The following is a 23,320-nucleotide window of genomic DNA, read 5'->3' as shown; positions in this document are numbered from 1 at the left end:
AGATAAGAAGTGAGTCTTGAAGGTTCCTTCAGATGGTCTCAGGTAGCCTTTGTAGCAGTAACACTTTCTAGAGATAAATGTCACAGGGAATAAGATGAAACCACTGGGGACTAGCCTGGAATGAAATCACAGGGCATCAGGACACTGGAAATCACAGCAACAGTGAGAGGAGGTTTTCATTGAGCATAACTTCTATCAATGGTATACTGGCCTCACTGTGCCCATTTCATCCTACTGTGACCAGCATGGCTTAGGACACAGAGAAGATAGAGATAATTGTAGATTTCTGGTTTTGATCTCACATTGTTGCCCTGAACCAGACTGATCACTTTTTCTGGAGCCACAGCACATTGGAAAAGTAGAGGCCATGCCCATGAAGCCAGGGTCCATATGCAGGCCATGGACAAGTGTCTTTTCACAAAGGTAGGACTCCATCAAAACCTCATGTAAGTTCATTTAGTATCAAAGGTCCACCGTCTTTGTGATACAGACTCAGGATTCAGTGTATACTCAAGCTCAGAGTTCCCCATAGAGCCAGGATCAAGTCAGAATTTCTGTTGTCTTGTGACAGAAGCAAAATATACATAGGCCTGACTTCCTGACAAGCTGATGAGCACGGGAGACAAAGCCTCCCTATTGGATTTGAAGAAGAATTGCAACAATGGGCTCATGTACTTGAATAATTGGTCTTTTTGTGTACAAACGTTTTGGGAAGGATGAGGAGGTGTGGTGTTTTGGAAGAGGTGTGTCACTAGGGATAGGCTTTCAGGTTTCAAAGGGCCAAATCATTGCTAGTAGCTCATGCTATCTGGTGATTGGGTCCAATATATAACCTCTCAGCTACTACTCCAAAGCTGTGTTGTCTGTCTGCTGTCATGCTCCTCACCATGTGTTCATGAGCTCTCTGGAATTGTGAGTCCCAAATCAAATGCTTTCTTTTATACTCCTCTCTGCTAATGTTATTTTCTGGTGACATTACAAAAGTAACTAAGACATATCCGTACCAACAGGGGATGTCATAACATCCTGGTTCTTCTCCTTCCTCTTCAGATGCCAACTGGTAACTGTTGTGTCAGTAGACCAACTAAAGGAACCAAGTCAAGAGCAACATCAGTCATTGCCGTATGAAACTAAACAGAAGCCCACCAAGTCAGTACCTCCCTTCAGCCCATCACGATGTCACCTATGTGACCTCAAGTACAAGACTATTAACCTGTGCTTCTTTTTACAGACCCTTGGAGGGACCCAGTAAGGTTCCACACCAAAGACACAGAAGGACTGTGTAAAATGGCATATCCATAGAAGGTCCACCTCCAGCTTTTACACCATTGGGGCATGAATTTTATTGCCCTAACTATTCTGTCAAAGATGAGAAGATAAGGTTCAAATGGAGCCTCCATTGAGAAGAAGAGAAGATAAAGACCGCCTTGAAAGGAGGCAAGGTCCCTGTCTGGGACATTCTCGCAGCTGCTTTCTTGGTGCATGGAGCCACTCTAGTCTCCAGGCTGTGACTTACAGAGCAGGTCCTGAGTAAGAGTTACATTCAAGTGGCTGAGGATGAACTGGAGCAGTGGACATATCTGAGAGGGAGATGGGGTGAGGAGAGGGAGAAAAAAGGAAACAGATGAGACTGGCTGGCAACAGGCTGTTTATTCTCCCTTGACAGAGGGCCTCATTTCCAGGACCCAGGAACAGTAAACCTTTGCAATCTGAAGCTATGGAATTGTAGCAGCCTGAATCAGACTCTCATGGGATACTGAGAAACCCTCAGGATGTCAGAAGTTCAGGACCTGAAGACATAGTAACCAGGAACCACCCCAGACTCCTGTGCCTTGGACTATGGAACCAAGGATCTTTTCTCAGAAGGTTTCCACCCTCGATGAGGTCCAGTTTCCAATTCCCTACAGATTCTGATTCACAGGTCCTTAAATACAGATTTTTAAATAAAGGTGTGTTAATTGCAAGAAAACATCTGGAAAGATGTGGCACGTGGATGTCGTAAACATCTCAAGGCAGCACCTGTTCTTTCTGCCTTCCTTCTCTGCAACCCAGCACCTGAAGAGGAAGAGCCTATAGACCTCCGAAAGAGAAATCTATCCTTCCCAGTAAACAGTGTTCTGAGTTCCCCACCACACCTACAGAAACCTCTGCTGCCCACACTAGACCTGGCTCTGGGTGCCAAGACCTCGGAACTTACTTGGTTCTGCAGCAGATTTGACACTAGCTTTGTAAGAATCGCAGACAGATTGTCAGTAATTGTGTTGATAGTGGAACTTTGCCTGGAAAAGAAGCGACATACAAAGGTTGGTCAAGAGTTCAGTATGAACCAGAGGGTTCAGGTGACCATAACCCTGCTCTATAGTCTCATGTCTGAGTAGCCACTTCCTCACTGCCTGGGTGCTCATCACAGCCCTGGCAAAGCATCAATCACTCAGCCCCTACTTAAAGAACACAAGGCTTAGCCCTTGGGCACTGGGTAAATACAGTCAGCCTTGAACCTGTTTCATCAGCAAGTCTCACTGGGGTTGCCTCCTCTCACTGTCAACTCTCATCCAGCTGTCATCTTCTGGAGCAGCCCATCCATAACAAAAGACTGATGGGAGTGTTTGATCTCCTGTGCCCTGCTAAGTATGATAGTTTGTGTGGTACTCTATATTTTCTTTGCATTCACTGATGAATGAAATACCCTTCTGCCTTTCTTATCCTCTTGGTATGCTCTAGGAGACAGAGACCTTATGTGGTTTCATCAAATGACCCTCTAGAGCATAGAACAATGCCTGCCTGCTAGACAGCAGAGTTTTCACTAGAAAAAAATCAGAGAAGGGAGCTATGTAAATAACTTCTTCCACAAAACATGTTCCTTGTAAGCATAAGAACCTGGTTCCCTTTCTAGTACCCATATATTTTTACAAAGAAAAAAGAATATCCAGCTAATAGCAAAATCTCAGCACTAGGAAGTCAAAAATATGTTGATTCCTGGAACTGCATAGTCAATCATCTCAGAAACCTGAGTATGAATATCTACTGTTTAAATGCACAGATATGCAAACTGCATCCTCTAAAGATGAAGCTGCAGACTTGTGACAGTGTTGGTACTTGATGCTAATCAGATGGTGCATTCCATTATGCTGCTTCCAAGGTGTAGAAATAGGATTAAAGTCAGGGGTCCTAATGTCTCCCTCAGAGCCCCGCTCTGCTGGAATGGATGAGTCTTACCTATCCAACAAGGATATGGAGATTTTGTCTGAACCTGTAGAGCATTTTCCTGCAACCACCATGGGAAGGCCGGTCTGAGCATTGGTTTGAATACTCAGTGTAGTTATGAGGTCCAAGGAAATAGCGACATCAGCCAGAGGGCCACCAAAAGGACTGCAGAAAACAAGCGTAATACCAGAAACAAGTCTAGAAGGCTTTGCAACTTGCTCTGGTTATCATCTCTTTGTGTAAACAGAGTGAATGGTGTCTGTGGGCAATGTCAACAGTATAATAATAATGTCAACATGGTATATATTGTCTATAAAATTTACACATTTGTATGAGACTTCTCTGAGCCATGCATGTTTAGTACATCCAAGATTGATTTCTTGTCATGAGACTAATACTTAAATCAACTACTAACATTTTCTAGCATAATTCGCAGTTCTTATTTAAAGTACTGTACCTGGTTTACTTCATTTAATAATGACAATGAAACTAGGATGGAATCACACACTTCTAGTGAGAAATCATTAACATAAAATGTTTAAGTACATAACAGGATCTCAGAGCTCATGGCTTGGTAAGTATATAAAATAAAACACCCACCCACCACACCAAGGGCTGATGATTGAGGCCAGGCTTGTACACACTCTAGACCAATGTTCTCTCTGAAAGAAACCTCCAGTCTCTAAAAAGACTTTGACACAGGTTCTTGCTAATTTTCATGGTCTCTCACTTTACATTTATAAACCTTAAAACCATAATTTACTTATCTAGGAAGAATAATCAATATCAACTGTTTCCAGGTTCTGGGAGAGATCCTATCTCAAAATTAATGTGGCACCCTCACCAAAATGAGGCTGATTCCTGATGTTGACCTCTGAACTCCACAAAGACATGTGAGTGCACACATGCAACAAACACACAAACATATATTACATAGAAGATTCTTTTGAAAGAGACTTAACATGGCCACTTTTCATTAGAATACTTCATCAGAGGTGCCCCTCTTTTACCGATTAGGAAACTGGGGCCAAAGGACATAGCGTAGCTAGTAATTAAATGCCTACTCAAATCAGTCATGTTACACTGCACCTCCAAATCCAAGTGACTCATACTCACATAGAAACAGTGCCACTCATAGCCAGGGGCATCCTCAAGTTGATGCCTTTGCCATCTGAAGACAGATCAGCTTTCAAGTCCAGGAGTCTGAATTCATTGATTTTCAACCTGCCAAAAACCACATAAGCCTTCCTGTCATACCTCTTTCCACATTTCTCCTCTCCTCGTGACCTGTGGTCTTCACTGCATCCTGTGCAGAAATGTGAACAGCTACACTCTCAGGTGCAGGGGACAGAGGGAGAGACACAATAGGCAGCAGAGCCAGAACTTCAGCCCAGGACTCTGTGAGTCTGAACTCCAGGAATCCACTGCTTGGGATTAAAAGGTTTAGATTCCAGATTTCTGTCCCTTGAAAGAACTTGGACTTTTACTCTGAACTATATTTAAAGAATAAATGCGTTATTCTTTGAGAAAGGCTTTAAGTACCAAGATGCAGGTGGAGAGGAAGACAAGTGGACGATTCATCCTAACCCTAAAATTACCTACTGTGGGAACTCAAATGCATGAACTGTCCAAACTGGTCCTGTAGCCCAGCTTCAGACTTACTCAAGATCTAATGAACATTGCCTCAGAACTCCTCAGCTATGTGGGGGTATAAGGGGCTTCTCCATCTGTCTTTGATATTGGGAAGTCAGGAAGCCTCTTTTCTGGAAGCAAAGAACACCAACTTACCCTACACCATTCAGAGATGAAAGGAGGTTGAATTTGCCAACGCCCTGTGAGTTCACTGTTTCCAAAATGCTCTTCTTGGCTGAAAACCAGTCTGAGACTTTCTTAAGAAACCCCACATCAAGATTCCCTTTGTGAAGATCATCTGTCAAAAATAGTCATCCGTCAGTCCCCAGCATCACTAAGGCACACCTCTAATCCAAGCATTCTGGGAAGCAGAGGTAGGCAGATCTTTGTGAGCTTTAGCCTAGCCTAGTCTGCAAAGAAAGTCGAGGACTACTAAGGCTACACAGATAAACCCTCTCTCAAGAAACCAAAAAGAGAGACAGGGAAAGAGCAGTGGACCCATGTTCCCACCCATAACCAGAAACTGGGAGGAGGGGACTATGATCTGCATGTAAGAGTAATAATAAAAGAACTAGTTAATTAATCAATAATTTCTCCTGTGGTTATATTGGTAAGTGTCTATTAGAGTATAATGGAGCACTTTTCATTTCTAGACTGACAAGTAAGGCAGAAATTGAATAGCTGCACATTTCTCCATAAGCCATCCATAAAGGTCAATAATGCCTGGCAGCCTCTGCAATTGTAGGCAGTATTTATTAGGGGTTTTCCTGGGGCCAGCTTTCTGAGGGGACCTATATTGACTCACCTCCAGAGGGGGAATTCAGAATCTTCCCAGGATCAGAACCCAGTACTTTCAAATTATTCACAGAATTTAAAGCATTATTCAACAGTGATTCTGAGGTACCAATGATCAGGCCGAAAGTGACAACAAGGCTCACAAATTGGAACATCTTTGGTCCTGACACCTGGATGGTATTGGAGGAATAAGAAAAAAGAAAGAACCTACAGTGAATGCCTGTCATTCTCACATGCCCCTTCCTACAAAACACATGTTTTCTGTTCACAATAGGTAAGAAATAGAGCCAACAGAGATCCCCACATTCAGGAGTGGATTTTTAAAAAGCAAGGTTAAGTGCACAATGGAATTTAATTTAGTCATAAAAGAGGAATGAAATCATGATATTTCAGAAAAAGGATAGAAGTAATTGTGTCTAGTAAAATTAGTCAGATTCAGAAAGCCAAAAATACCTTATTTCTTGTCTTCTGCAAATGACATTTAAATGTAGATATAAAGATAGAAAGAAATAAAGATAAATAGCAAAATGACAGATAGATTGACAGGTAGATAGATGATGTGTCGAATGTGCTGAATGTGATGGGGCATAAATATTTTTACAATGTGAGAAGAGAAGAAATCTTAAGGGAAGAGGACAAGAGAAGGGTTGGAAAGAAAAATTAAATAATACATGACATGAGAGCAAAAGGAAGGAGGCAGAAATTAACAAGAGGTGGGGTAGGGAAGGACATTAGGTGAGGGAGAGGAATATGAACTAAGTCTGTAGGACAATGCCACAGTGAAACACACTACTTTCTATGGTGAATTTAAAAATCATAAAGATAACTCAATAGAATAATAACTTAGGAAAATGCACAAGCAAGGTGGGGAAAGTAGGGAAAGTTTAGATATACAGCCACAGAGTGGAGGAGTCAGACTGAGAAAGCCAAGCTGACTTCTGCCTATGCTGTTTGTGTTCAGAACCTTTGAGTTCACTGCCTCTCTGCTTGAAACTTATTTCCTCTTCTCTTTGCCTCTTAATCTGTTCTCTTTCTTCAGTGAAACTTCACACCTTCCAGCCAGTCAGCTCCAGACCCCTTCACAGACCAGTTCTAGATTCCCCACTGACTTTGTCCACTAAGCCTGGGACCACACTATCCTTAGGGAATGGCAATGACTTGTGTCACTGTTGAATCTAGACTCCATTCCGAAGCCTTTCTTTATGCACCAGGACAAATCATTGGTGAATAAAATCTTCACAGTCTACAGAACCCACCTGAATCTAGGTTTTTGTTAGTCTGACACAATATCATCTATGTCTACAAGTTTGTTAGAGTCAAAACTTCCCGACCAAACAGCACCTTCCATCTGATCTTTCCCCAAAGCATCCTGAAGACTCTCATAGAAGAGTCACATTGGGGGAGCCCGCACTCACTGATTTGGAGAAAGATGCAAACAAAATCCTTGCTTCTCTGCACGATCTCCAGTAATCTTGCTGAGACAGTGTCCCTTATATATTGTGTTACAGGATGAGATGAAAGTCCCATTCCCAAGACATCCTTAGGAGACTCCAAAGAAAATACTTAATATTAGCCAAGATATTCTAATCCAAATGTCACCCAGGAAGTTTGAATGATAGCGATGGACCTCGTGCCAAAACTAAAGCCCCAAGTTTTCAACCCTGAGGCTGCCAGTAAGGGCTTATTTCACTATGTGCCATGAAGAAGATGCAGAATGAATTGATGGAAGAATGTTTTGTTGGAATGGATAATAGTGTTTCTGTGTATCCAAGAGCCCTAATCACCTCTCCTTGACAGAGTCAGGCTAGGTAAGGGGAGCTATGAGTGGGCAGTCATTCTGTACCTCCCATGTTGCTGGCTAAAACATCTGTATTTTGAACCAGTTTCCTAAATAATCTTGTTTAATGCTCCTCCTAGGCTATTATTGCCCAGAGTAGAAAATTCCAGCCACAGTAAAATACAAGGAGAAAAAGCAAGTGGATTCATGGCCACTGTGCTGTCGAGGGTTAGTGTTTCTCCCTTATGGAGACAGCATGGCTGGTTCAATGATTCCCATCCTTTCTACTTACACATCAGCCATGTTTACAGTGTGATCATGTGACCCACAAATTACCACTGGGCAGGAGGCAGATGATGTATGAATTCACAAGCCAAGATAGCTGTGATCTGGAAGGAGGAATCCAGCTTCTCTGTTTTAAGAATAAACCATAGAAAGCAACCGATAAACCTACCCAACATCTCTTAAGAGAAATGGGGTGGGCTGGAGAGATGGCTCAGTGGTTGAAAGCACTCTCTACTGCTCTAGAGGTCCTGAATTCAATTCCCAGCAACCACATGGTGGCTCATAATCATCTATCGTGACATCTGGTTCCCTCCTCTGGTGTGCAGGTGTACATGCAGGCAGAACAGTGTATATGTAATCCAGAAATAAATCTTTTTTAAAAAAAAGAGAGATAGGGCATCATTCTTTTATGGTTTCCTCAGGCTGATTTGGGGTGAATAATACCTTTGTAGGAGCCCACATGAAATTGGAGAAAATGGTTAAATAATCTAGGAATAGCATTTGACATCCAGTTTCTAAAGGCTGAGAAATTGCAGGCTTAACAAGACTCCTGTGGGGGAAATGCAGAACCAATTGAGATCGAAGCTTTTTTTGAAACTACCCTGGGAGCTGTCCTGTTCTGATGAACAACAACTTAATCACTTGGTGCTGGAACATGAAGGATGCAGGATGTCAGCATCCAGCATATTGAAAGGAATGAATCCTGTCAGCTGGGACCCAGCATCAGTGTCATCCTAGGTGTAACAGATAGATATGACTCTAAAGATGGATAAAGTAAAAGAATTAGGTACGGTGTTTAAAACCATCAGAGATATACAGAATATGGCATTTTAAAACGTTTTTATTATTTTAAATAATCATTTACAGTGAGAAAGTTTAACTTCTAACAACACCCAACCAACCCCAAAGAAGATAATGGGCACCAAAGAACCTCCTTTTGGAGATGGCTTCAAATGTGCAAACAAGCCACCGGGCAAATGTCCCTATTTCTACCAACAGACAGAATTCTGCCTAAAATTGGGCAAACCTGCATGCAGGCAGAGTTGATGGCCAAACTCTGTCAAGACAGGGGAACGGGGTAAGCAAGTCTTCAATAGTTCTTTCCTCACAAATATGTCTGTCCGATATATTGTGTTAGAAAGCTGAAGATATTCTTTCAGTGTAATGGAGAATTCTGGGTGACCATTCAGGCAGCAAACTGACTCTGTCATTTTTCATCTGGGAATCTGCCAACCTGCGCTCCCTGTGTAGTCAGTTTTTTTTTGTTCTACTGTCTCTGGTGGGGTTGAATCTCAGATAGTTTAGCTTTAAAACTAAGCGTAGTTGTTTAGGGATTAAGATGGTTTTAGCTCTAGATAGATGGTTTAAGTTAATAATAATGAGATATGATAGATAGTGATTTACATTCAGAATTTTAGACTCACCAAGATAGGAAAGATGTTTTCTACAAAGCTACCCAATACAAATAGCCAAAACACTATCAATGTAACATTTATATAATTTCTGATATTTTGGGATTCTTCAGGTACTAGATATTTTATTGCATATACGTGTAATGATATAAATGTACATGTAAGATTTTAATGAAAAGATTTTAAATCTAAGGTGATGAAAATGATAGAAGCTTTAAAATAGAAAAATAAATCACTCAAAGAAACACAGGAAATGCATTCAAACAGATGAAGGAATTGAGTAAATCCGATAAAGAATTACAGGAAAATTAAATCAAACAGGAGAAAGAAATGAATAAGACTATACAAGACCCAAAGAGTGTATTATAAGCAACAAAGAAAGCATAAGTTGGGGCAACCTTAGAGATGAGAAGCATAGGGAAGAGAACAGGATCCACAGAAACAAGCCATGTGAACTGAATACAAGAGATGGAAGAGAGAATCTCAAGTGTGGAAGATATGACAGAAGTTATCAACACATCAATCAAAGAAAACATTAAAAATAAAATGTTCCTTACGCAAAACTCCAAAAAAATCTGTGATGTAAAAACAGGATCCATTATTCTGCTGCATACAAGAAATACACCCCAGCAGTAAAGATAAACATTACCTCAGAGTACAGGGTGGGACAACACGATTCCAAGAAAATGGACCCAAGGAACAAGCTGGAGTAGCCATTCTAGTTTCTCGTAATATAAACTTTCCACCAAAACTAATCAAAAGAGATGGGGAAGGTCACTACATCCTCATCAAAGGAAAATCACATCAAGGTGATGTTTCAGTTCTGAACATTTATGCCCCAAATGCAGGAGAACCAAATTTGTAAAAGAAATATTACAGAAGCTTAAGCCATAGATCAAACCCCACACATTAACAGTGGGAGACTTCAACACTCCCTCTCTCCCCAATAGACAGATAATCAAGACAGAAACTAAATGAAGAAACAAGAAAAATAATATATCATCAAACCAGTGGACCTAACTGATATGTACAGAACATTTCACCCAAATACAAAAGACTACACCTTCTTTTCAGCACCGCATGGAACTTTCTCCAAATTTGACTACGTACTTGGTCACAAAGCAAACCTCAACAGATACAAGAAAATGGAAATAATCCCTTGCATGTTATCAGACCACCATAGATTAAAGATGGAATTCCACAAGAAAAGAAACAACTGAAAGCCTACAAACTCATGGAAACAGAACAGTGACATCTGGGTAAGGGATGAAATAAAAAGAGGAATTAAAAACTTCCTAGAATTCAGTGAAACTGCAGACACAACATACCTATATTGATGAGATACAATGAAAGCAGTGCTAAGAGGAAAGTTCATAACAATAGGTACCTTTAGAAAGAAACTGAAGAGATCCCATACTAGCAATGTAACAGCACATCTGTAAGTTCTAGAACAAAAAGAAGCAGACTCACCAAAGAGGAGTAGATGGCTGCAAATCATGAAACTCAGGCCTGAAATCAATAAATTGGAAACAAAGAAAACAATTCAAGGAATCAGTGAAACCAAGAGCTGGTTCTTTGAGAAAATCAACAAGAATGACAAACGGTTAGCCAAACTAACTAAAAGGTAGAAGGAGTGTATTCAAATCAACAAAATCAGAAATTAGAAGGCAGACATAACAACAGACAATGAGGAAATCCAAAGAATCATTAGGTCTTACTTCAAAAGCCAATATGCCACAAAATTTGAAAACCTAAATGAAATGGACAATTTTCTTGATAACTACAAACTACCAAAATTGAATCAAGATCAGGTAAACAAATTGACTAGTTCTATCACACCTAAGGAAGTAGAGGCAGTCATCAAAAGTCTCGCAACAAAATAAAAAAGGCCCAGCACTAGAATTCAGCACAGAATTCTACCCACCAGATGTTCAGAGAAGAGCTAATACCAATTCCCTTGAAACTATTCCATAAATAGAAACAGAAGGAACAGTAGCAAACTCAATCTATGAGGCCACAGTCACCTTGATACCTAAACCACAGAAAGACATGACAAGGAAAAAAAATTTCAGACCAATTTCACTTATGAACATTAATGTGAAAATGTTCAGTAAAATACTCACAAACTAAATTCAAGAACACATCAAAACTATCATTCACCATGACAAATAGGCTTCATCCAAGGAATATGGGGGTGTTTCAATATACGAAAATGTATCAACATAATTTATCATATAAACAAACTGAAAGAAACAACCACATGATCATCTCCTTAGATGTCGAAAAAGCATTTGACAAAATCCAACACCCATTCATGTTCAAGGTCCTAGAGAGAGCAGGGACACAAGGCACATACTTCAACATAATAAAGACACTTTACAGCAAGCCTATAGCCAACATTACATTAAATGGAGAGAAGCCTAAATCAATACCACTGAAATCAGGTAGAAGACAAGGCTGTCTACTCTCTCTGCATCTCTTCCATATAGTACTTGAAGTCCTAGCTAGAACAATAAGACCACTAAAGGAGATCAAGGGGATACAATTCAGAAAAGAAGAAGCACAATTATCACTACTTGAAGATAATATGATAGTAAACATAAGCGACCCAAAAAATTCTATCAAGGAACTCCTACAGCTGATAAACACCTTCAGCAAAGTGGCTGGATACAAAATCAACTAAAAAAATCAGTAGCCCTCCTATATACAAGTGAGAAAGAGTCTGAGAAAGAAGTTAGGGAAACTACACCCTTCACAATAGCCACAACTAATATAAAGTATCTTGATGTAGCTCTAACCAAGAAAGTGAAAGGTTTGTATGAAAAAAAACTTCAAATCTCTGAGGAAAGGATTTGAAGAAGAATCCAGAAGATTGAAAGATCTCCCATGCTGGTGTACTGGGAGAATTAACATAGTAAAATGGCCATCTTACCAAAACCAATGTACAGATTCAATGCATTCTCATCAAAATACCCAGACAATTCTTTACTGACCTTGAAAGATCAGTTCTCAACTTCATAGGGAAAAACAAGAACCAATGTAGCTAAAATAAATCTGTGCAATAAAAGATGTTCTGGAGGAATCTCCACCCCCGATCCCAAGCTGTACTGTACAGCAACAGTAATAAAAACAGCAGAGTACTCACATAGAAACAGGCTGGCTCATCAACAGAATCAAATCGAAAACTCATCAATAAACCCATATACCTATGGACACTTGATATTTGGCAAAGAAGCCAACTCCATACATGGGAAAAATACCATCTTCAACAAATGGTGCTAGTCTAACTGGATGGCTACATGTAGTAAAATGAATATAGATCCATATCTCTCATCACCCTGCACAAAACTGAAGTCCAAATGGATTAAAGACCTCAACATAAAACCAGACACACTAAATCCGTTACTTTAAAAAAAGTTGTGGAAGAGTCTTGAGCTCATCGGAACAGGAGACAACTTTTGAACAGAACACCAACAGCTCAGGTCCTAAGATCAACCATCAATAAATGGGATCTTATGAAACAGAAAAGCTTCTGTAAGGCAACGGACACTGTCCACAGAACAAAATGATGGCCTACAGACTGGGAAATGAGTTTTACCAACCTAGCATTCAGACAAATAGCTAATATCTAAAATATATAAAGAACTGAAGATATTAAGCACAACCAAACCAAATAATCCGATTCAGAAATGGAGTACAGAACTAAACAGAGAATTTTCTATAGGGGAATATCAAATGGCTGAGAAACACTTAAATAAATGCTCAACATCCCTAGTTATCACAGAAATGCAACTCACAACTACTCTGAGATTCCATCTTACACGTATCTGAATGGCTAGGATTAAAAAATTAGGTACAGCACATGCTGGAGAGGATGCAGAGAAAGGGGAGCACTCCTCCATTGCTAGTAGGAGTGCAAACTTGTACAACCACTTTGGAAATCAATCTAGTCCTTTCTCAGGAAATTGGGAATAACTTTACCTAAGGACCCAGCCATACTGCTCTTGGGAAAATATCCAAACGATGCTCCACCATACATGCATGCATACATGCAAGACAGTATGCATGTCTTTATTGATGAGTTTAGACAATTTTCATTTAAAGTTTTCATTGACTCACATTGACTAATTTCTATAATAATATTCTCTCCCTTTTCCCCTTTCTCTTTCTGACCCTTCCCTACTTCTGTCCTTCCTCTGTGTGTGTGTGTGTGTGTGTGTGTGTGTGTGTGTGTGTGTGTGTGTGTGTAGATTCACACATTCCACATCATGGTAGTTCAGATGGGAAAACACCTTTGAGGAGCCAGTTATCTCCTTCCACCTTGTTGAGGCAGAGTGTTTTTACAGAAGTTATTGTAACTCCAGGCTAGATGGCCTGTGAGCTTCTGGACAAGTCTTCATTCTCTTGTCCAAACCTTTATTATCACAGTAGCCATGCTATTAGCACAAATGTCAGCAAAGCCAGTCATCATACTCAAAGATTCTCTTATCATGCAGCAAGGCCATCTCCTACCCTCATGGACTTTCGTGTGTTCTGCACACTCATGACAACAAAACTCTCCCAGAGAACTCCAACTGTCCTTTTACAAATGTAGACCATGCCATACTAATAAACCTGCCTAAAACTCCTGGCATCACTGTTGGGCTCACTCAGCTGCTTCTGTAGAACTCAATAAAGAACATTAATAACAACTAGATGCATCAGTTGATTCTCCTTCATGAGGTTTGGATTCCACATGTGATTCTGGCATTTCATATAAAACAGTACATAGCAAAACTCTTCTGTCTGAATGTGACCACATTCTAATGTGGGAGAGACAATGAAACAAGGGAGATTGCAGGAATGAGGTTTACAAAGAAAAGAAAACTACAGAAGTTTGGATGGATGGATGGATGGATTAATGGATGGATAAGTGGATGGGTTGATAAGTGGATGGATAGTTGGTGTTTTGTGTGTATGTGTGTTTGTGTGTGTGTGTGTGTGTGTGTGTGCGTGCGTGTGTGTGTGTGTGTGTGTGTGAAGATGGACAGCACAAATGTGAACCTGGAGACAGGAAGCAAATCGTGGGTTTTGGGACTTGGGGTCCATACAACTTACTTTTGAGGTAGTGTCCCTAACTTGTTCTGAGACTCACTAACTAGGCAAGAGTAGGCTGCAAGTCATCCACAGGGTCCTTTTAACTCCATTCCCCTGCACTGGAATTACAATTATGCACCACAATGTCTGGCTTGTAGAGCATACTCAGGTACTCATCCCAGGATATCTAGCATTTTGTGGGGTAATGATTCAAGTTGTGACATCTTAGAAGAGTGTGATCAGCACATAATATTCACAAATTAATACATGACCCAGCTCCTCCAAGACAACCTCACACATCCCTCTTCAAAACCTGTTTCCTCTCAGTGAGCTTTCTCTATATAACAGCCACTTTGCATGATTTCTTTCTTTAAAATGGAAGGCTCATTCATTCCTGTCTCACTCCTTTCCACATTTTTTGTTTTTCCCTGTATCATTGCAGGTCTCCTTCTTTGCTGTCCTTCATGGCTCATCAGGAAGTTCTCATGCTGAAAGAGCCACTGTCTTCTGTCAACTTCCCAGTTCCTACCCCCTGCTCACATAGCCCCTTGCTTTGTGTTTCTAAAACACCAAGAACTCTATGTGACGTTGTGGGTTCCAAATTTCTCCATTCATTGTTTATGCCTAGAATAGAGTAAAATCCCCAGGAACACTGACACCTTGTGTGTTCTTCATGGTGGTGGCCTTAGAGTCCAGAACAGTGGCTGGCACCATCAGATGCTTAACTACAACATTACAGATGAGTAAGTGGAAGAGTGACATTCATAGTGATGCTAAAGGTCAGAGTTCATTACTCTAGGTGTTTCCGTGTTCTGCTTTGTCAGCACATTGACAAATGCACGGCATTTTCATTAGAAGACTGTTAATTCAGTGGCTCAGCTGCTGCTCTACTCCAGTGGAGGCTTCACCTTTTCCAGTCCTGCTTTGTTTATTCTTCTTTATTGTGTATACCTCCCTTCAAATCCACCTTCCCTAGAAAGGAGAGAAAAGCTCATGAGAACCGGAGAAGTAAACCTTGTTGAATTCAGTTTCTGGCAGTGATACCCTTAGCTTAGTGTGTAGGATTTCAGCAGAGATGAAATTGCATCAAAATTTCTGCAGGAACCTGGAACAGTGGCTGAAGCCCAGAGCTTCAAAGACTTCCCTGGAGTCATTATCTCTAGGAGTGTCTCAAAATGAAGAGATGAACAGCCAAACAATACCAAGAATGAAAAAGCCACAGACTCCTGTTTTGGACACTTAGAACTCCTCTCAGAATCTGCACTAGGATGTGTTTTAACTGACAAAAACCAAGAACCCTCACCACAACCCATGATATGATTCAACTTGTAAGTGAAGAAAGGTCACCTGTTCTCTCACATGTCTGTTCCCCATGCAACACTTCAAATCAATGTGAAAATATGTTTGCATCCAATACCTATTCCCATTTGGGTTCAAAACAATAGCATATTTACACCCACTACACTGCAGGGTTGTGCCTAGCATGTAAAAGTGACACATAATGTTGGAGAAATGCCGAACATAAGTCCTGGGACAGCTTTACCCTGGAAGAATTGTGAGGTATCAAAACTGGGTGTTGAGTCTAAAGTTTTGGATCTGGAAGTTTGGGGCAGGAGCGACTGATTGGCCAGTGCATGTCTTCTATCACTTTATTGACAGCTGTTCTTTAATCTTCCTGCACTCCTAGGAGTCCAGAAAAGGCAAACACTTGACAATGGAGCTGCTAACCAGGATCCAATAACATTCAGAATGAGGCAGTGCACAGGGTTATAGTGTGCATCGGTGGCTGAGCAACATGGGTTCTCTCTGGCACTACCATCATCTTTCTGCAAAATTTACCCCAATTTTTCTGTTCTTCATCTTTAGAGTATGGAGACTAAGAATGCACACTACCAATAACCTACGAGGCTGCTATGCAATTCTCAGTATGTCCCAGCTCAGAATAAATCCTTTTCTAAACCTGAACTCTGTGCTTTTAGTATTGCAAGAGAGAAATCTTGAAGTTTTGCTTCCCTGGTCTTGGGGATCTTAACTACAGGATAGGAGCAATGCCTTTTCCCCAAGTTACAGGGAGGAGCTCATCTCTTAGCAGCTGATCCATTGAATGGTACAGTGGAGGTCTGCATGGATATAGATCATCCTCTTTGCCTAACCACCTCTCTAAAGGACTGGTATAGTGGATTAAGAAGGTACTGGTTGAGTCCCCTCATCTGCACCTGAGAAAGCCTGGGGCTCCATAGTGTTTACTGAAAGCCGTCCATATTAGCCTCCTTCATTATACTCAGGAGATTGAGTAAGCCTTCATCGGACCCAGCTGAGGACTCTGTTTCTGTGTTCCTCTCCTGCTTTCTCAGAGCTAAGGTAGGACATAAGACAGTTGGTTGTCTGAAGTTATTTTATTTTCATGAGATTCAAAGACACAAGTTTGAGTGGCAAAGGAGGGGCTGATGGGACACCCCAGCAAATCTCTCATAATCATAATGAGCTGGGCTTCCAAACATGCAAAGAGTCAAGATAGTGATATAGGCAGACAAGCCAAGGGATCCAGAGACCATGTATGGGGATGCTGCTCCATGTAGTGTGTAGAAGGAAAACATCCTAACCAGAGATTTTGGACTGATGTCCTCAGTACCATGCAGGCTCTGCCTGCCCTTCATGTGTGATGCTCAACTGCTCCAATGACCTTGCTTTGCCTCAGTCTCCAACCTATCAGTATTGTAGATTCCATAAACAGACAATTAAAACAAATGCTTCCTGAATCTTTAGAGGCTCTTTCAGTATAAAAAAAACCTTAATAACCTTAGCATTTCTGCTATGATGACCCCACTTCTGTTGCGCAGATGTATCCTCCTAGATGTTTCCATGATGTAAATATGACATGCTACACCAAGGCATATTCATTTCAACCTTTATCCTCAAGCTTTTCTACTGGTTGTGAAGACTAAATCTTTAGAAGTTAGAGTCTTGATGGAGGAAATGGAGCACTGAGAATGTTCAATGAAGTTTTATAAGCTGTCCGTCCCTTATTGCTAGTCAGACTCTGATTCGCTACTTTTGATGCAATATGACAAGGTGACCTCTGGATCTTGGTTGCAAAGCTTTCCTTGGAGTCACTGAATGTTTGCTGCAGAACTATAATCCTTCTTTGCTGTCCTTCATGGCTCGTCAGGAAGTTCTCACTCTGAAAGAACCTTCTGTCCTGTGTCAACTTCCCAGTTCCTACCCTCCTGCTCACATAACGCCTTTTTTTGTGTTTCTAAAATGCTATGCACTCTATGTGATATTGTGAGCTCTGAATTTTTCCATTCATAATTTTTGGCTAAAATAGAACAAAATTCCCAGGAGCACAGAGAGCCTTGTATATTCTTCACTGTGGTGGCCTTAGAGTCCAGAACAGTGCCTGGCACCTTCAGATGCTTAACTACAACATTATAGAGAGTAAAGGGGAGAGTTTCATTCATCGTGGTGCTATAGGTCAGAGTTCATTACTCTAGGTATTTCCATGTTCTGTTTTGTCACCACATTGACAAAGGCACTGCATTTTCATTAAGAGACTTTTAATTTGGTGGCTCAGCTGCTGCTTTACATCACAGGAGGCTTGACCTTTTCCAGTCCTGCTTTATTTGTGCTTCTTTAATGTGTATACCTCCCATGAAACCCACCTTCCCTAGAAGGGAGAGAAAAGTGTTTCATGGGAACAGGAGAAGTAGACCACTTCAGTGTCTGGGAATAAATCACCTGGCTTAGTATGTGGATTTTAGCAGGCCAGCAATTCAATCAAATTTGCTGCTGGAACCTAGAACAGCAGCTGAAGCCCAGAGCTTCAAACACTTTGCTGAAGTTGTTCTCTGTATGAGTATGTCGAAGTGTAGAGGTGAACAATCAAACAATACCAAGAACCAAAAAGCCCCAGACTCTTGTTTTTGGCATATATATATATATCCTCTCAGAGTCTGTACTACAATGTGTTTCAACTGGCAAAAGCCAAGCACCCACACACACAATGTGATTCAACTTGTAAGAGGATAAACATTGCCTGTTCTCTCACAAGTCTGCTCCCAATGCCACACTTGGCATCAACATGAAAATATTTTCACATCCAATACTCATCCCACATTTGAGAATAAAACAAAAGCATATTTCCATCCACTACACTCCAGAGTTGTGCCTAGCATGGGAAAGTGACCTATAATGTTGGGGAAAGACCAGAAGGATATAAGTGGCTGGGACGGCTTTTTCCTGGAACAATTGTAAGGTAGGAAAACTGGGTGTTGGGCATAAAGTCTTGGAGCTGGAGGTTTGGGGCAGGAGCTACTGATTGGCCACTGCATGTCTTGTATCACCTCATTGACAACTGTTCTTTAATCTACCTGCACTCCTGGGAGTCCAGAGAAGACAAACACTTGACAGTGGAGCTGCTAACCAGAATCAAATGACTTCAGAATGAGGCAGTGCACAGGGTTATAGTGTGCATCTGTGGCTGAGCAACATGGGTTCTCTCTGGTACTACCATCATCTTTCTGAAAATTTTTAATCCATCTTCTCTGCCCTTCATCTTTAGTGTATGGAGACTAAGGATGCACACTACAGTTGACCTACAAGGCTTTTATGCACTGTTCAGTATGCCCCAGCTCAGAGTAAACTTTTCTAAACCCAAACTCTGTATTGCAACAGAGAAATGTTGAGGTTTTTGCTTCCCTGGTCTTGGTGACCTTAAAGACAGGATAGGAGCAATGCCTTTAACCCAAGTTACAAGGAGGAGTTCATCTCTTTGCAGCTGATCCATTGAATGGCACAGTAGATGGAGGTCGCCATTGATATAGATCATCCTCATTTGCCTAACCACCTCTCTAAAAGTGAGAAATGATGGAGATGGATGGCTGTGGTTCTGTCGCCTCCCCCCTCTTTCTGTATCTGACATAGCCTGGGGCTTCATAGTGTTTACTGAAAGCCATCCACATTAGCCTCCCTCATTCTACTCAAGAGAGTAAGCCTTAATCAGACCCAGCTGAGGACTGTGTCTGTGTTCCCCTCCTGCTTTCTCCTAGTTAAAGGACGACATAGGATAGTTGGTTATCAGAAGTTATTTTGTTTTCATGAGATTCAAAGCCACAAACTAGAGTGGCAAAGAAGGGGCTGATGGGATACCTGAGCAAATTTCTGTTAACTGAAGTGAGCAGAGCTTCCAAACATGCAAAGAATCAAGATAGTCACAGAGGTATACAAGCTAAAAGGATTCTGAGACCATGGATGAGGATGTTGCTCCTTGTAGTGTGTATAGAAGGAAGAGATCCTAGCCACAGATTTCTCACCTGCAGTCCTCAGTCCCAGCCAGACTCTGCCTGCCCTTGATGTGTGATGCTCAACTGCTCCCATGATCTTTCTTTGCCTCAGTCTTCAACCTATCCACATGGTAGATTCCATAAACAGGCAATTAAAACAAATGCTTCTTGAATCTTCAGAGGTTCTTTCAGGTAAAGGACTCCATACTAACCTTAGCATTCCTGCTATGATGGCCACAGTCCCTATTGCACACAGAGCTCCTCCTAGATGTTGCCAGGATATAGGTATGAAATGCTACACCAAAGTATATTCTTTTCAACATTTGTTCACAAGCTTCTTGTACTAGTTGTAAAGACTAAAATCTCTAGAAGTTGGAGTCTTCCTGGAGGAACAGGTCACTGAAAATCTACAATGAGGTTTTATAAGCTATCCCTTCTTCCTTGTCATACTCTGATTCCCTGCTCTTGAGGAAACATGACCAGCTGACCATGTTTGGCTTTTTTGGCATCCTTGAATGTTTAACTCAGAACTATAAGCCTAGCTATCCTTTTAATTACATGTTTGATAGACAGATATTTGCTGCAGACATGAACAAACTTCTGATACAGGTCTCTGCAGGCCTCCTTAGCAGACATTCCATATCTTGGGTAATCATGTGTCATGTAGGGATCAACTATAATGCCTTATGCACACTCCTTACTTCACTAAACTGCATATCTTTCATATCTTTTTACTTTGATATTTGCTCTGGAATTTCATGTTACAGCTATCTATAAGTAGGAGGACAGGACCATGTCATTACCTTAATGCTCTCTGTCTTGAATTTTTTTCTGACAGATAAGTTAAGCCACTATTTTGGCCTCATTCAAATTGTCAGGAAATAGGCCAAACACATTCAGATTCTCTTCCTAATGGAGCATGGATGGCTTCTGGCTCATTACTCTGTAGTTTCCTACTTACCCCCTCTGAAGCTCACCATGCTCAGGTTTTCTTGCCTGCCTGTGTGTGAGCATTTGGATTTTACCACGTCCCATAAGCATGGTGCATTAAATTAATCTTAAATTGCTATGGTGCTTCTCTAGCTGGCAGCTTAAGACTCTTCTACTCATCTGTTGTAAACCAGTTCGAAAGACATGGCCAACATTGCTAGAGCAATGAACATCATTTTTGACTGTAGTCATCTGTTTAATCTATTTAATCAGGATGTTTTATACATCTATTGTCTTTCTGCCAAACATCAATACTAGGTGGGATATAAAGGAAAGAGGGTGGAGAGGAGGGTCAGAGTTCTCTTTGCTACTTCTGGCTGTTAGAGTCATCAGGTTCTTTGGGGAAATAACAATCTTAGTCATCAAGATTGCCACCAGACTAGAAAACCAACAAACCGCAAATGATCAAGCAGCCTTCCCCCTTCAACGATCTCCTCAAAGTGTTCCCCTCCACTCTGTCTGTCTGTCTGTCTGTCTGTCTGTCTGTCTGTCTGTCTGTCTCTCTCTCTCTCTCTCTCTCTCTCTCTCTCTCTCTCTCTCTCTCTCTCTCTCTTTCTGTCTCTGTCTCTCTCTGTGTTTGTGTTTGTGTGTCTCTCTCTGTGTCTCTGAAATTTTGTTCCTTCTCAGAGTCTGCAGATTTAAACTATCTACAGCTGAAAAAGGCCAGAACCCCCACAGAATGTAATTATATTTAACAACTTGTATATTTAACAACTTGTATAAACCTAGGTGTTAATAAGTAGAAAATTGTTTCGTTTCCATGAATGTGTTGGCTTTTTGCTATTTCTGTTGCTGTTGAAGTACAGCATTAGACCTTGGTCATCTGATAGGATACAAGGTATTATTTCAATCTCCTTTAATTTGTTGAGGCTTGCTTTGTGACCTACTATATGATCAATTTTGAAGAAGGTTTCATGATGTGCAGAGAAGAAGGTATATTCCTTTTGTTTGGGTGAAAAGTTCTGTAGATATCTATTAGGTCCATTTGATTCATGGCTTTGGTTAATGATGTTAATTCTCTGCTTAGTTTCTCTTTCAATGACCTATCCTTCAGTGAGAGTGGGGTGTTGAAGTCTCTTAATATTAATGTGTGGGGATTGCTGTGTAGTTTAAGCTTCAGTATTAGATCCTTTACAAATATGCCCTTGTATTGGGAGCATAGATGATCAGAATTGTGAAGATATCTAGGATGACTTTACCTTTGATGAGTATGAAGTGTTCTTCCTCATCCCTTTTGATTAATTTTGGATGAAAGTCTATTTTGTTTGAAATTAAAATGACTATGCCTGCTTGCTTCTTGTGACCCTTTCCTTGGAATATTTTTTCCAGCCTTTTACCCTAAGTAGATGTGTTTATTGAATGCAGAAGAATGTTCGATCTTGTTTACACATCTATTCAGTTAGTCTGTGTCTTTTTATTGGGGAATTGAGACCATTGATGTTGAGGATATTAATGACCAGTAACTATTTAGAGCCTTAATTTTGATGTTGGTTCCAGTAGAGTGTTTTTGTGGGTGTGGTTTTGCAATGGTGTCGTTATCTATTTCCTGTGTAGTTTTGGTTGTAGCTTGTCCCTTTGGGGTGGAGTTTTCCTTCTAGTACCTTCTGTACAGCTGGATTTGTGGATAGGTACTGTTTGAATTTCTTTTGTCATGGAATATTTTGTTTTCTCCATCAATGTTTATTGATAGTTTTGCTAGGGGATATTTTCTTCTATGATTTCTAGAAAATAATTTCTGGGCCTTTGAGCTGGGCAGCTTCTCTTTTCTCAATGACTATTTTCCTCAGGTTTTGCCTTTTCATGGTGTTGTTGGTTTCTTGGATGTTTTATGTCAGGAACTTTCCAAATTTAGCATTTTCTTTGATGGTTGTTTCAAGTTATATCATTGTATCTTCTACTCCGAGATTCGTTCTTCCATCTTTTGAATTCTGTTAGAGAAGCTTTCCTCTGCATTACTTGCTTTCTTCTCTAAGTCCTCTCATTTCCAGATTTCTTTTGTCTGTGCTTTTATCATTGTTTCCATTTTGTTCTCCAGATCTTGAACTGTTTTAGTGATTTCCTTTATCTGATTGTTTGTATTTTACTGAATTTCTTCTAGTGCCTCTCTATAGCCCTCTTTAATACTTTTAACCTGTTTGGCTGAATCTTCCTGCATTCGTTTATAGATTTTATATGTTTCCTCTATTAGTTCTTCATTACTTAGGTTTTGAGGTCATTTTCTTGTGTTTCAACTGTGTTTGAGTCAAAATGTTTGTGTCACAGACATTCTGTGGGTGGTGGTCAGATACTGGCTCTGGTCAGTGTCCACAATATATATAGCCTAAAATAATCTATATATTACTTTTATTCTTATTTTTATGGTGTGTTTGTGAGTGAGAGAGAGACAGACAGACAGACAGAGAGACAGAGAGACAGAGAGAGACAGAGACAGAGAGACAGAGAGAGAGACAGAGAGAGACAGAGAGAGAGAGAGAGAGAGAGAGAGAGAGAGAGAGATTCATGTGTGAGTGTAGGTACATGTGTCACTGTGTAACTATTAATTTTAGAGAGTAAAATTAAGCAGTTGGTTCCCTCCATCCACAGTTCCATGGGGTCTATCAAGAAAACATGGGTCATTAGGCCTGTCAAAAGAGTGGCTATCTTTTTCTTTTACAAATCTAGCTAACTCAAGGACAGTCATGGATATATATATAAATTCTAGGCGCTAGGTAGAGCCCAGTTCACAAGATTGCTTTATCCTGAATGGGAATAACCTGTCTCTCTACACACATAGGAGGGCCTCCACAGAAACCCTTGGCCTGTCTTCTTCCACCAGATTTTCAGTTACAATTAACTATGGTCACCAGAGAATAAAACCAATATTAGCA

General features: G+C 40.6%; 1 protein-coding gene across 1 annotated transcript; it reads right to left on the bottom strand.

Moving 5' to 3' along the window:
* On the bottom strand, window positions 1-17,802 carry BPIFA2 (BPI fold containing family A member 2). The gene is made up of 9 exons (XM_084775244.1): window positions 17,785-17,802; window positions 5,642-5,801; window positions 4,993-5,134; window positions 4,321-4,428; window positions 3,217-3,369; window positions 2,198-2,279; window positions 1,517-1,580; window positions 1,005-1,084; window positions 1-115 (listed from the first exon to the last, which is right to left on the bottom strand). Exons 2-8 carry the CDS (start codon window positions 5,784-5,786, stop codon window positions 1,047-1,049), a joined length of 732 nt encoding a protein of 243 aa, XP_084631370.1. The 5' UTR covers window positions 5,787-5,801; window positions 17,785-17,802; the 3' UTR covers window positions 1-115; window positions 1,005-1,046.
* Window positions 17,803-23,320: the final 5,518 nt, after the last annotated feature.

This window comes from Acomys minous (genome assembly GCF_964271855.1).
Source record: "Acomys minous genome assembly, chromosome: 3".
In the NCBI taxonomy this organism is placed as follows: Eukaryota; Metazoa; Chordata; class Mammalia; order Rodentia; family Muridae; genus Acomys; species Acomys minous.
This window is presented reverse-complemented; position numbering and strand designations above follow the sequence as displayed.

What these genes read in the sequence shown, in the direction of transcription:
- BPIFA2 (XM_084775244.1), bottom strand. Translation starts at nt 5,786, where the DNA reads ATGTTCCAATTTGTGAGCCTTGTTGTCACTTTCGGCCTGATCATTGGT. An exon ending in ATGAGTGGCACTGTTTCTAT is followed by an intron (nt 3,370 to 4,320) that starts GTGAGTATGAGT and finishes TGTTTTCTGCAG; the next exon opens with TCCTTTTGGTGGCCCTCTGG. An exon ending in TCTTACTCAGGACCTGCTCT is followed by an intron (nt 1,085 to 1,516) that starts GTAAGTCACAGC and finishes TGGTTCCTTTAG; the next exon opens with TTGGTCTACTGACACAACAG.